The sequence below is a fragment of the Tamandua tetradactyla genome, chromosome 7, assembly GCF_023851605.1.
Source record: "Tamandua tetradactyla isolate mTamTet1 chromosome 7, mTamTet1.pri, whole genome shotgun sequence".
Taxonomy (NCBI): Eukaryota; Metazoa; Chordata; class Mammalia; order Pilosa; family Myrmecophagidae; genus Tamandua; species Tamandua tetradactyla.
In genome coordinates, this window is record NC_135333.1 from 66,931,894 (window position 1) to 66,946,003 (window position 14,110).

Below are 14,110 nucleotides of genomic sequence, written 5' to 3' on the forward strand. Positions count from 1 at the left end.
TCCCAATACATAATACCATACCATAATACAATAGATTCCTTGGGTCAGCAGTGAATTCTCCACCTTTATTATACCTTTAGATCACCCAGAGAATTGTAAAAAAATACTGATTCTGAGTTACCCACCCCTAGAAAATCTTATCTCAACTTTTGGGGGTGGGGGTGGGGTGAGCTTCGGTATTGACTTTCTTAAAGTCTCCTAACTGATTCTAATGCACATTCAAAATAGAGAATCCCTGGGCCAGGGCTTATCTGGAGAGACCCTTTCCAAGAAAGACCAGTGAGCTCCAGAAAAATAATTATTTACCCTATTATTTTACATTTTCCTAACCCTCTTTGTTATCTTATTTTAATGTTTTTGTTACTCTAATGAGCAAGTTGTTAAGGTCTAAGAAGTTTAAATTCACTTTCCTTTATCATCTTTCAGCATCTCACTGTTATACATAAATATTCTTATGTTTGCATCATGACCATGAAGAAGGAAATAGACGGTATTATTATTTGATTACAGAAATGAGACAACTTGGAAGCAGGTTGTCGTAGATTGTTGACAATACAAGAAAGAGTCAGAAATTTAGGCCTCCTATACTCCAGTTTATATTTAATCCTGATGAATTTTTTTCTAATAGATAGTGACAAAATCAACCAGATATTCTGCCTTATTTAAGCTATATAACACAATTGAAAGTGAGATTGCAAATTAAGTACAAAAAGTAAGGAAATGAGGTGATGACTTACTTTTACTGAGGACAGGTTCTGAGATATGAGGAAAGTTCTTGATTAATCTGATGTTGTCTTCACTATCGCTAAGTTTACCTGCCCCTCCTTCCATGAAATATAAACATTGTTCAATGGAAAGACACAAATAAAAATAGCTTATTTTATATATGGATCCTGTTGCTCTCACCAAATAATAGTTTTGACTTATTATGGTTTTTCACATGTAGCATACAAATGAAGAGCACAAAATGACATTCAAATTTCATAGAGGGACTCAACTTACAACCAAAACCAATGGCACTGAAGACTTCCTGGAAGATGGCGGCTTAGTAAGACGCGCGGATCTTAGTTTCTTCTCCAGGACAGCTACTAGGGGAGTAGAAACGATACAGAAAGTGCCCAAAGCCACAACAGAGATAAAAAAGACAGCGTACCCCATCCTGGAACAGCTGGCTGGCTGAGAGAAGCAGCTCGGGTGAGATCGCCGAGGCGCGCGGGCCTCACCGGGCGGGGTGGGAAGCGGCCGGAGTCACTCCCTTCCCCCTTCCCGGGCCGGCTGGGAGAATTGGAGAGGCGGTCGCCTGAAACCAAGGCGGTTGGTGCCCACACCACGCGCAGCCCCCCGGACCAACGGAGAGACTTGGATCGGAAATCCCCAGGCCGCGGAGAACGGTGACGGGTGGGGGAGGCCCCTTCCAAACCCGTGACTCTCGGGGAACAGGCACTCTCTCGGGCGGGCCGCTGCCGCTGGCGCCCTCCCGCCACGCTTGTCGCCCAGGGCCGACTTGGAAATTCGGACGGGCTCTTTCCCGGGCTGCGGCGACCAGCAACCCTCCCTGCGTTCGGACCCCGGGCCGGCTCAAGCCGCTTTGGCTAGTGAACCCCCCGGACAGCGAGAGTTTTCCAAAGTTTAAGGTCCCACAGCACCTTTTACTGGTGGGACCCGCAGACAAACGTGAGCCACGAGCGCCACCTACTGGGCAGGACAAGAAAAACAGAACCCAGAGATTTCACAGGAAAATCTTCCAAACTTTTGGATCCAATACCCAGGGAAATCTGTCTAAATGCGCAGACGCCAACAGAAGATAATGGATCACGCTCAAATAATTGAAAATATGGCCCAGTCAAAGGAACAAACCAATAGTTCAAATGAGATACAGAAGCCGAGACAACTAATGCTAAATATACGAACAGAAATGGAAAACCTCTTCAAAAACGAAATCGATAAATTGAGGGAGGATATGAAGAAGACATGGGCTGAACATAAAGAAGAAATAGAAAAACTGAAAAAACAAATCACAGAACTTATGGAAGTGAAGGACAAAGTAGAAAAGATAGAAAAAACAATGGATACCTACAATGATAGATTCAAAGAGACAGAAGATAGAATTAGTGGTTTGGAGGATGGAACATCTGAATTCCAAAAACAAACAGAAACTATTGGGAAAAGAATGGAAAAATTTGAACAGGGTATCAGGGAACTCAAGGACAATATGAACCGCACAAATATACGTGTTGTGGGTGTCCCAGAAGGAAAAGAGAAGGGAAAAGGAGGAGAAAAACTAATGGAAGAAACTTTCACTGAAAATTTCCCAACTCTTATGAAAGACCTAAAATTACAGATCCAAGAAGTGCAGCGCACCCCAAAGAGATTAGACCCAAATAGGTGTTCTCCAAGACACTTACTAGTTAGAATGTCAGAGGTCAAAGAGAAAGAGAGGATCTTGAAAGCAGCAAGAGAAAAACAATCCATCACATACAAGGGAAACCCAATAAGACTATGTGTAGATTTCTCAGCAGAAACCATGGAGGCTAGAAGACAGTGGGATGATATATTTAAATTACTAAAAGAGAAAAACTGCCAACCAAGACTCCTATATCCAGCAAGATTGTCCTTCAAAAATGAGGGAGAAATTAAAACATTCTCAGACAAAAAGTCAGAGAGAATTTGTGGCCAAGAGACCAGTTCTGCAAGAAATACTAAAGGGAGCACTAGAGTCAGAACCGAAAAGGCAGAAGAGAGAGGTATGGAGAAGAGTGTAGAAAGAAGGAAAGTCAGATATGATATATATAATACAAAAGGCAAAATGGCAGAGGAAAATATTATCCAAACAGTAATAACACTAAATGTCAATGGACTGAATTCCCCAATCAAAAGACATAGATTGGCAGAATGGATTATAAAACAGGATCCTTCTATATGCTGTCTACAGGAAACACATCTTAGACCCAAAGATAAACATAGGTTGAAAGTGAAAGGTTGGGAAAAGATATTTCATGCAAATAACAACCAGAAAATAGCAGGAGTGGCTATACTAATATCCAACAAGTTAGACTTCAAATGTAAAACAGTTAAAAGAGACAAAGAAGGACACTATATACTAATAAAAGGAACAATTAAAGAAGAAGACATAACAATCATAAATATTTATGCACCGAACCAGAATGCCCCAAAATACATGAGGAATACACTGCAAACACTGAAAAGGGAAATAGACACAAATACCATAATAGTTGGAGACTTCAATTCCCCACTCTCATCAATGGACAGAACATCTAGACAGAGGATCAATAAAGAAATAGAGAATCTGAATATTACTATAAAGGAGCTAGACTTAACAGACATTTATAGGACATTACATCCCACAACAGCAGGATACACCTTTTTCTCAAGTGCTCATGGATCATTCTCAAAGATAGACCATATGCTGGGTCACAAAGCAAGTCTTAACAAATTTAAAAAGATTGAAATCATACACAACACTTTCTCGGATCATAAAGGAATGAAGTTGGAAATCAATAATAGGTGGAATGCCAGAAAATTCACAAATACCTGGAGGCTCAACAACACACTCTTAAACAACGAGTGGGTCAAAGAAGAAATTGCAAGAGAAATTAGTAAATACCTCGAGGCAAATGAAAATGAAAACACAACATATCAAAACCTATGGGATGCAGCAAAGGCAGTGCTAAGAGGGAAATTTATTGCCCTAAATGCCTATATCAGAAAAGAAGAAAAGGCAAAAATGCAGGAATTAACTGTTCAATTGGAAGAACTGGAGAAAGAACAGCAAACTAATCCCAAAGCAAGCAAAAGGAAAGAAATAACAAAGATCAGAGCAGAAATAAATGAAATTGAAAATATGAAAACAGTAGAGAAAATCAATAAGACCAGAAGTTGGTTCTATGAGAAAATCAATAAGATTGATGGGCCCTTAGCAAGATTGACAAAAAGAAGAAGAGAGAGGATGCAAATAAATAAGATCAGAAATGGAAGAGGAGACATAACCACTGAGCTCACAGAAATAAAGGAGGTAATAACAGGATACTATGAACAACTTTACGCTAATAAATACAACAATTTAGATGAAATGGACGGGTTCCTGGAAAGACATGAACAACCAACTTTGACTCAGGAAGACACAGATGACCTCAACAAACCAATCACAAGTAAAGAAATTGAATTAGTCATTCAAAAGCTTCCTAAAAAGAAAAGTCCAGGACCAGATGGCTTCACATGTGAATTCTACCAAACGTTCCAGAAAGAATTAGTACCAATTCTCCTCAAACTCTTCAAAAAAATCGAAGTGGAGGGAAAACTGCCTAATTCATTCTATGAAGCCAACATCACCCTCATACCAAAACCAGGCAAAGATATTACAAAAAAAGAAAACTACAGACCAATCTCTCTAATGAATACAGATGCAAAAATCCTCAATAAAATTCTAGCAAATTGTATCCAACAACACATTAAAAGAATTATACATCATGACCAAGTAGGATTCATCCCAGGTATACAAGGATGGTTCAACATAAGAAAATCAGTTAATGTAATACACCATATCAACAAATCAAAGCAGAAAAATCACATGATCATCTCAATTGATGCAGAGAAGGCATTCGACAAGATTCAACATCCTTTCCTGTTGAAAACACTTCAAAAGATAGGAATACAAGGGAACTTCCTTAAAATGATAGAGGGAATATATGAAAAACCCACAGCTAATATCATCCTCAATGGGGAAAAATTGAAAACTTTCCCCCTAAGATCAGGAACAAGACAAGGATGTCCACTATCACCACTATTATTCAACATTGTGTTGGAGGTTCTAGCCAGAGCAATTAGACAAGAAAAAGAAATACAAGGCATCAAAATTGGAAAGGAAGAAGTAAAACTATCACTGTTTGCAGACGATATGATACTATACGTTGAAAACCCGGAAAAATCCACAACAAAACTACTAGAGCTAATAAATGAGTACAGCAAAGTAGCAGGTTACAAGATCAACATTCAAAAATCTGTAGCATTTCTATACACTAGTAATGAACAAGCTGAGGGGGAAATCAAGAAACGAATCCCATTTACAATCGCAACTAAAAGAATAAAATACCTAGGAATAAATTTAACTAAAGAGACAAAAAACCTATATAAAGAAAACTACAAAAAACTGCTAAAAGAAATCACAGAAGACCTAAATAGATGGAAGGGCATACCGTGTTCATGGATTGGAAGACTAAATATAGTTAAGATGTCAATCCTACCTAAATTGATTTACAGATTCAATGCATTTCCAAATACCAATCAAAATCCCAACAACTTATTTTTCAGAAATAGAAAAACCAATAAGCAAATTTATCTGGAAGGGCAGGGTGCCCCGAATTGCTAAAAACATCTTGAGGAAAAAAAACGAAGCTGGAGGTCTCGCGCTGCCTGACTTTAAGGCATATTATGAAGCCACAGTGGTCAAAACAGCATGGTATTGGCATAAAGATAGATATATCGACCAATGGAATCGAATAGAGTGCTCAGATATAGACCCTCTCATCTATGGACATTTGATCTTTGATAAGGCAGTCAAGCCAACTCACCTGGGACAGAGCAGTCTCTTCAATAAATGGTGCCTAGAGAACTGGATATCCATATGCAAAAGAATGAAAGAAGACCCATCTCTCACACCCTATACAAAAGTTAACTCAAAATGGATCAAAGATCTAAACATTAGGTCTAAGACCATAAAACAGTTAGAGGAAAATGTTGGGAGATATCTTATGGATCTTACAACTGGAGGCGGTTTTATGGACCTTAAACCTAAAGCAAGAGCACTGAAGAAGGAAATAAATAAATGGGAACTCCTCAAAGTTAAACACTTTTGTGCATCAAAGAACTTCATCAAGAAAGTAGAAAGACAGCCTTCACAATGGGAGACAATATTTGGAAATGATATATCAGATAAAGGTCTAGTATCCAGAATTTATAAAGAGATTGTTCATCTCAACAACAAAAAGACAGCCAACCCAATTACAAAATGGGAAAAAGACTTAAACAGACACCTATCAGAAGAGGAAATACAAATGGCCAAAAGGCACATTGCCATACGACCCAGCAATACCATTGCTGGGAATATACTCAAAGGACTTAAGGGCAAAGACACAAACGGACATTTGCACACCAATGTTTATAGCAGCGTTATTTACAATTGCAAAGAGATGGAAACAGCCGAAATCTCCATCAACAGAAGAGTGGCTAAACAAACTGTGGTATATACATACGATGGAATACTATGCAGCTTTAAGACAGGATAAACTTATGAAGCATGTAATAACATGGATGGACCTAGAGAACATTATGCTGAGTGAGTCTAGCCAAAAACTAAAGGACAAATACTGTATGGTCCCACTGATGTGAACCGACATTCAAGAATAAATTTGGAATATGTCCTTGATAACAGAGTCCAGCAGGAGGTAGAAACAGGGTAAGATAATGGCCAATGGAGTTGAAGGGATACAGACGGTGTAACAGGACTAGATACAAAAACTCAAAAATGGACAGCACAATAATACCTAATTGTAAAGTAATCATGTTAAAACACTGAATGAAGCTGCTCTGAGCTATAGGTTTTTGTTTTGTTTTGTTTTGTTTTGTTTTGATTTTACTATTATTACTTTTATTTTTTTCTCTATATTAACATTCTATATCTTTTTCGGTTATGTTGCTAGTTCTTCTAAACCAATGCATATGTACTAAGAAATGATGATCATGCATCTATGTGATGATGTTAAGAATTAATGATTGCATATGTAGAATGGTATGATCTCTAAATGTTGGGTTAATTTCTTTTTTTCCATTAATTAAAAAAAAAAAAAAGAGAAGGGATAATTGGAGCTGAAGGGATACAGACTGTACAACGGGACTGGATATAAAAACTCAGAAATGGACAGCACAATACTACCCAATTGTAATGCAATTATGTTAAAACACTGAATGAAGCTGCATGTGAGGTATAGGTTTTTTGTTTTTGTTTTGTTTTCTTTTCTTTCTATTATTGTTTTAATTCTTATTCTGTTGTCTTTTTATTTCTTTTTCTAAATCGATGCAAATGTACTAAGGAATGATGAATATGCAACTATGTGATGTTATTAAGAATTACTGATTGTACATGTCGATTGGAATGATTTCTAATTGTTTTGTTAATTCTTTTTTTAATTAATAAAAAAAAAAAAACCAATGGCACCATAGCAACCTCAAGTTAACCCCCACTTCTCTGCTCCTCTTTAGAACAGGACTCTGTCTCCTCTCATTCTATCTTAAACCACTACCATTAGGCTTTTGTTCCCATTTTACTTAACCTGTTCTTGTCACCAATAATTGCCACTTTGCAATCAAGGGGCTAATTAAAAAAAAAAATTTCATAGAGGTACAGATTTTATTCTTGTGTAGTTTGTTGATTCCCAGAAGGGTTCCACCTTTTGGCCAATAATTTTTAAATATTTTTTATTATAAAATATAACATATATACAAAAAAGCAATAAACTTCAAAGTACCTTGTAACAAGTAGTTATAGAACAGATTTCAGGGTTTGGTATGGGTTAATGTTCCACAATTTTAGGTTTTTCCTTCTATCTGCTCCAAAACACTGGAGACTAAAAGTGATATCGATACAATGATTCAGCAGTCATACTCATTTGTTAAATCCTATCTTCTCCATTACAACTCCTCCTTCTCCTTCAATCCTTCTCTCAATGTTTAGGGGGTATCTGAGCTATGCCCATTCTAAACTTTTCATGTTGGAAAGGGGAGTTGATACTATGGGATGGGGGATGTAATTAGTTGATGTTCTTGGAGAGGTTGGCCTCTCTGGGTTTCAAGACTTATGTGGCCTAGGAACTCATTTGAAGGTGATAGGTTTCTGGAAAGTAATCCTACCACATGAAACTTGCATAGAATCTGAGAGTCTTAGGTTTTCTTTAGGGTTAGCAAGAATGGTTTTAGTGGGGATTGGCAAACTGTAGTAATTAGCAATATCTAACTGAAGCTGGCTTGAGAGTCGCCTCCAGAATAGCTTTTCAACTCTGTTTGAACTCTATCAGCCACTGATACCTTACTTTGTTACATTTCTTTTCCCCTTTTGGTCAGGAAGGCATTGTAGATCCCACAGTGCCAGGGCCAGGCTGATCCCTGAGAGTTATGTCCCAATGTTCCCAGGGAGACTTTCATTCCTGGATGTCATATTCTACGTGGTGGAAAGGGTAATGATTTTACTTGCAGAGTTGGGCTTAGAGATAGACCACAAGTGAGCAACAAAAGAGGTTTTCTGAAAGTAACTCTTAGGCATAACTATAGGTAAGCTTAGCTTCTCTTCTACAGAAATAAGATTTACAGGAATAAATCTCAAGATCAAGGGCTTGGTTTGGCCAATAATTTTTGTAAATGACAGTTGTTATTTTCCACTTTCAAATCATTGGTATATTAGTTTAACAATGGGAGGACACTGAAAGTTTTTAGACTAATCTCAATCTTGCTTGAATGGGACGTCAGAAGCAAAGTAGCTGGAGCAAGAAGAAAAGCCCCGAATTCATGAATCTCAAAACACTTCGCAAGTGTTCATCTTTGAGGACTTGAAATACTCACCCTTATCTTTAAAAGGTATTCATAGTTAATGTTAAAACCTTTCTTCCAGATCAGTTATCTTCCTTATACTATCTCTACTAAGATTTCAGAAGAAGACATTAGGGCATTGTACACTTAGAATATCATCCAGCTCCCTCCCCTCTCAACGTCTCTCTTTAAATCTCTCCCTTACTTCATATCCCAAGTCAAAGGTCACCCCATCCATGAAATATTTTCTAAATATCTGTGATTGCTCCCTCATCTAAGTTTTAATCAACTTTGCTCCAACCTTCAAATTCTATCTAGTATTTTAATTGATTGCCTGTTTTTCAGCTTTTATTAGATCATGAGGGCAGAGGCATTTTACTATTTATCTTGTATCCTTCATAGTAGCTAGTATCTTAAAATTGATGCTTAACTGTCTGTTGAAAGAATGAATATACAAATACTGCTATTTCCAATTCCAGACAGTTCGATTTTTCTTTCTTAAACTGGAGAATTTGAAAACAACAACAAATGGCCCATTCAAGTTTGCTACATTCAGGACTTCTCGAAGCTTGACTCCTTTTAGGGATAAGTTTATTTGAGCACAGACACTTACCCAGTGATTTACTACCAGACCTTTCTATGCAATAATACAAATAAATTAGCATCCCCGAAGTGCTCTTAGACTCCTTTCAGACCCCTTTCACAAGCAGAATTTACATTAGTAACCATACATAGCTGGCTGACACTTCCTGGTATTTTAACTTTATTTTCTATGTCCTCTGCATATTTGTCTGCACCCAAGACACGTGTTTTAGACCTTAAATCCCCTAAATTGTTCTGGCTGATGGCATATATGAAAAGGTTCTTAAATTATTTTGATGATCAACTATATAAAGAGTACTTAGATACTTTTTGAGGATAAAGATATTAAGAAGTCTAAATTAATGTATTGACTTCCCATAATGAAGTGGAAAAGAAGGAAAGTCCAAAGAATTTTATGGAGTCAATGAATGGATTAATAAATTTCTCAAATATAAGTCCAAAATTTGGTGAATAATATTCTGGAGTTAGGGTAAAAAATAAAAGGCAAAAATGATGATTTATGTTATCTATTACATTCGGTGAGGAAAGAAAGCTAACATCATATATGATGTAAAGATAAATAGACTTTAGAAACCATTTATTACAACACCCTCATTTTACATATAAGGAAATTGAGGCCCAGAAAGGGAATATTAGAACAATGGATCTATTTCTTAGATAATTCCAACTCTGCAGTTGACATTCTGAAAGCTGTGGAATTTTCCCATGGCCGACAGAGGGATCCTGTGGCCAACAGAGCAAATGCCTCTTTAAAATGTTCCTCACAGGGCGGGCCGCGGTGGCTCAGCGGGCAAAGTGCTTGCCTGCTATGCCGGAGGACCTCGGTTCGATTCCCGGCCCCACCCCATGTAACAAAAACGGAGAAACAGAATACAATAAAACAAGAAAATGTTTAAAAATGTTTCCCTTTCTTCCTTCCTTCCTTCCTTCTCTCTGTCTTTCCTTAAAAAAAAAAAAAAAAAAAAAAAAAAAAAAATGTTCCTCACAAAAACCAATGTTATTAACTCAAACTGAGGAGGTATGCAAATCATGAATGGTAGCTTGACAGGGCATAAACAACACGGGGGGTTGGTCATGGTTGCTGAAACCCAGACCATACCTCCATATCAAGACATTTTTTCTCCCGCATCCACCTTAAGCATTCACCTCAGGGCCCTAACCTCAAGCAAAAGTGCAAGTTGCAGGTAGCACAAATGGAGACCTTGCAGGGTTGACATATCTGATCAGGAATTAGGGTTTCTTAAATTACCACTGCAAGCTTTCAACCAGGTTTTATTAATTTTAAAAGGGAAGAATATATTTTATTCTGTTTACTCTTTTTCTCCCTCTTTTCCTTTCTATAAGTGCCTGACACAGTGTAGAAGCTCAATAAATTTGCTTATTACTGAAATCAGTTTTAATCAATTTTATTTAAATCAGAATTAGAGTTCTGTGTGTATGCATGCTGCACAGATCTTTCTCTCTATGGCTTTATTTACTGTTGACCATTCCTTTCCCGTAGTAACAACTTCTTCCTCTAGAATCCCACTAATTCAGATACTTTCTCCACATAGCTGTTTATATACTGTTCTCTCCCAGTTCTGTTGTCTAGCCAAGGCTTCAGAAATAATAAACAGAATGAAAGTGGTTGAGAATCAGAACTCAGAGCTCTATAGACCTGATTCTGCTAGCCGAGCACTGGGGAAGGAGAGAACTTTGGAATAGCCAGATAATGAAGAGGAAAAGTCAGGAAGGTAACCAAGCTTCCCCTTTCATCATCAAATTAGGAAGCAAGAGTAACATTCCTTATATCTAAAAGGATGGACAAGGGGATCTGATCAAATTTGCAGCAAAATAAAAACTTAGGTTTGGCTATAATGCTTTCCAGAGGACTCTAATGTAAATCAAAATAGACTGGGCAGAAAAGGGAGGCTGAGTTGAATATAAAAACTTGCCCATCACTTTTGAGTGAATTCTCTCTTCTAACCACCAAGGACCAGAGAATGGGTTACGTTTTTTCAATCCAGTGAGAACTCCTACCTCTGTAGCACCAGACTAGTGAACCACAGAAGACTCCAGAATATACTTTCAAAGTGAATGAAGATGCTGGGATGTTCTTCCTCAGCTCAAGATCTTGTTTCCTCCTTCAGCCTTCCATGTACCCACCCCTTGTTGGGACTGGAGAGTGACATCAGAATCACATCTGGTGATATCACTGTCTCTATAGCAACAGGGTGAGGCTACCAGCAACTGAGTAGTCAAAGGATAAGGGGAGTGATGGTAAGGAAGACACTCCAAAGTTCTTCTGCTTAGTTTGGAAGGACTAGGCTTGCTTCAGATTAATTCTCTGTCTAATTTAGGTGGGGAATAAAGAAGGGGGAAATTTTGCCAATGGATTCTGCTTAAAACCACAGAGTAAGTATTATGCATTAACAAATCCAGATGGCTGCAGATGGAGAATAAGAAATAAAAGGAATTGAGGGTCTGCTTAAATTTCTTAAGCAAAGCTGATATGGAGTCACTTTATTTTGTGGGAAACCACCTGGACTCTTATTTATAAGCATCTAATATATTGGAAAAAATAAATTTGGGGATATTTTGTCTAATCATCTCTGGGTTATAATTCCTCATAGGTGGGCAGAGGTACAGTAGCACTAATCCATCATCTGTAATAACTCAACCTGAGGAAATGTACTGAGATAACGCAGACCAAGAGGCTTTTGGTTGAACCTCCTTCTAGGCTTGTGGATTTTATCCGTAGTACATTCTCTTTGAAAATGTTACCTTAGGTATTTCTTTAATTACTGGCTAAATATAGGAGTAATACATAGTTGTCATGAAGCAAAAGGAATTTCTGATCCAGGCCATAAGAGAGACTAAAACCTTAACTTGAATTTAAAAGTTATTGGTTTATTATAGACTACTTTTAAAAGATCAAGGATCTTTTATATTAGATCTCATGGGTTTTTTTTTCGCATTTAAAATATGGGAACTAGATTTCTTGATCTCTTAAGGTCCCCCTTTCAGCTCTAACATTCTATGAACTTGATACTCCTGTGAATAGGATGGCAGGTACATACATGGAGCAGTTGGCAGTTGTCAAAGCACCTTCACATCAATTATGTCAGCTGATCCTCACAATAACCTTTTGAAGGTTAAGCAGGCATTATTTTCCCTGTTAGTTGTGGAAGCTTGCCCAGGTCACAACTAGCAGTAACTGGTAGAACTGGAACTGTGTTTTTATACTCTAGGCATTAAGTCAGTGCTCTTTCAAATATATCATGCCATCCTAAAGCTAGTCTTGAGAGCATGAGGCAGTATTTGACTGATAGAAGTAAAATAACATAATTAGCAATGCCACACAGGAGTTAAGAGGTTGCTGATGATAGCAGGGTCTCTCAATTTATCAGAATCAGGAAAATATGTCACTATTCATATTGATCTCAGAATCAATTACCAAATGCTAAGTGTTGAGTGAACATAGAATGAGGCCAAGAAGTACAAGACAGACTAGCATGCCTTAATTTCTCTAACACAATTTCTTCAAGGATTTTTTTCCTCAGAATTCTGATTCATTTTGGAAGGTGGGTTTTCAGTTAGCCTAAAACAGTGAGGTAGGGGATGGAGTAGAACCACCAATTTAACACAGTTAGTAATAGGTAAACCCTATTCACTACAGCCCTTTTATCCAACCTCACCATGCGTACTCCTTTCTTTCTCCCTAAAAAACATAACACCTGAAGAATTACCAAGTCTAGAAAGATACCCCAAACTAGTTTGTAATCTGTTAAGCCAAACACAAATAAGTCACTGGTTGCTGTCTCCTACTCTTGAGACATATGACCAGAATAATGTATTTTTTAAATGCCAGTTCAATCTCTATGGAATCTTGTCAGGTTCCAGATGTCTCCTTCCAGAGCAATGCAGATTCTCAAGGGCAGGGGTGGGGGTGGGGGACCTATGGTTAAAAAAAATTTGAACCTTTGTTCTAGAGAGACATCTGGTGATTTTCCTTAGAAAAATGTACAGATGGCACACATGGCCACACAAATTTGCAAAACATTTCAGAAGGTTCACAAAGTTCAACATTCAGAGATCACAGACTACAGGTTAACCGCCCTTACGTATGTCAGATAATGCTTTGATAAACTATACAATTAAAAAAATATCACAGGTGGAATGATAACCACCTGGGACAGAGTGGCCAGAGAAGTCTTCTCTGAGGAGGTCACCTTTGAGCAGGAACGAGCAGGTGCAGTCATCTGTGCAAGGATTTCAGAAAAAGAGAACAGCAAGAGCAACGGCCCTGAGGACAGCATGTGCATCCTCATTTCTATTTCTCTTCCCCACTTCGCCCCCACCCCTTCTTTTACATCCTTTCCCTCCTCTGGGCCCGGGTTTGATCCCTAACGAACTCCCCGAACGCAGGGGCCACGCCTCCTTCTTTCCCCAGTCTTACTAAACACTGCCCTATCTGATGTTTTCACCGAGCACCGCACTAAGAGCCGAGAAAGCTGTTCCTCCAGTTCAGGTTTTGCCATTTTGTGTGACCTTGAGTAAGTCATTATCTTTAAATGAGATTTATCTTTACGGCTATTCCAGGTCTAAGATCCCAATCCCAAGAATGCTTTTTATTTCTTTTCTTTCCCTGCTCCGTCACTTTTCCTCCCCTCTTATCTCCTCTTCTCCTAGCTTCTGAATGATACCCTAACCTCTGACCAGGCCCTTCCTTTTCCGAGCAGCGCCTGCGCAGACAAGCGTGGCATATAAATTTTGGCCCAGCTTAGTAGCCGTAGTTAGCTGGAGCGCCGGTGGTGAGGGATTGTGGGAGAAGATGGCGGCCGCCGCTCATCCCCGGGTTGTCCGGGTCCTGCCAATGTCACGTAAGTGTCACCGGGAATGGCGGGCCCCTATTAGGATTCCGAGATGGGCA

At 38.4% G+C, this 14,110-nt stretch overlaps 2 protein-coding genes across 8 annotated transcripts in view; one reads left to right on the plus strand and one right to left on the minus strand.

Annotated features, from left to right (window-relative positions):
• AKAP3 (A-kinase anchoring protein 3) overlaps positions 1–11,380 on the minus strand; it is a 42,127-nt gene extending 30,747 nt beyond the window's left edge. For all 6 annotated transcript variants that reach the window (XM_077169739.1, XM_077169738.1, XM_077169736.1 and 3 more), the window contains exon 1: positions 11,218–11,380. The gene's annotated coding sequence lies outside the window, so the exon portion shown is untranslated. The remainder of the gene's footprint in view (positions 1–11,217) is intronic.
• Positions 11,381–11,402: 22 nt separating this feature from the next.
• NDUFA9 (NADH:ubiquinone oxidoreductase subunit A9) overlaps positions 11,403–14,110 on the plus strand; it is a 53,422-nt gene continuing 50,714 nt past the window's right edge. The window contains exons 1-2 of one of the 2 annotated variants that reach the window (XM_077169760.1): positions 11,403–11,457; positions 11,538–11,592. In XM_077169760.1, the coding sequence (XP_077025875.1) occupies positions 11,455–11,457; positions 11,538–11,592 (58 nt within the window). In that variant the 5' untranslated portion in view covers positions 11,403–11,454. Of the gene's footprint in view, positions 11,458–11,537; positions 11,593–13,933; positions 14,061–14,110 lie in introns of those variants that run through there. The other variant, XM_077169759.1, reaches the window with a different exon arrangement.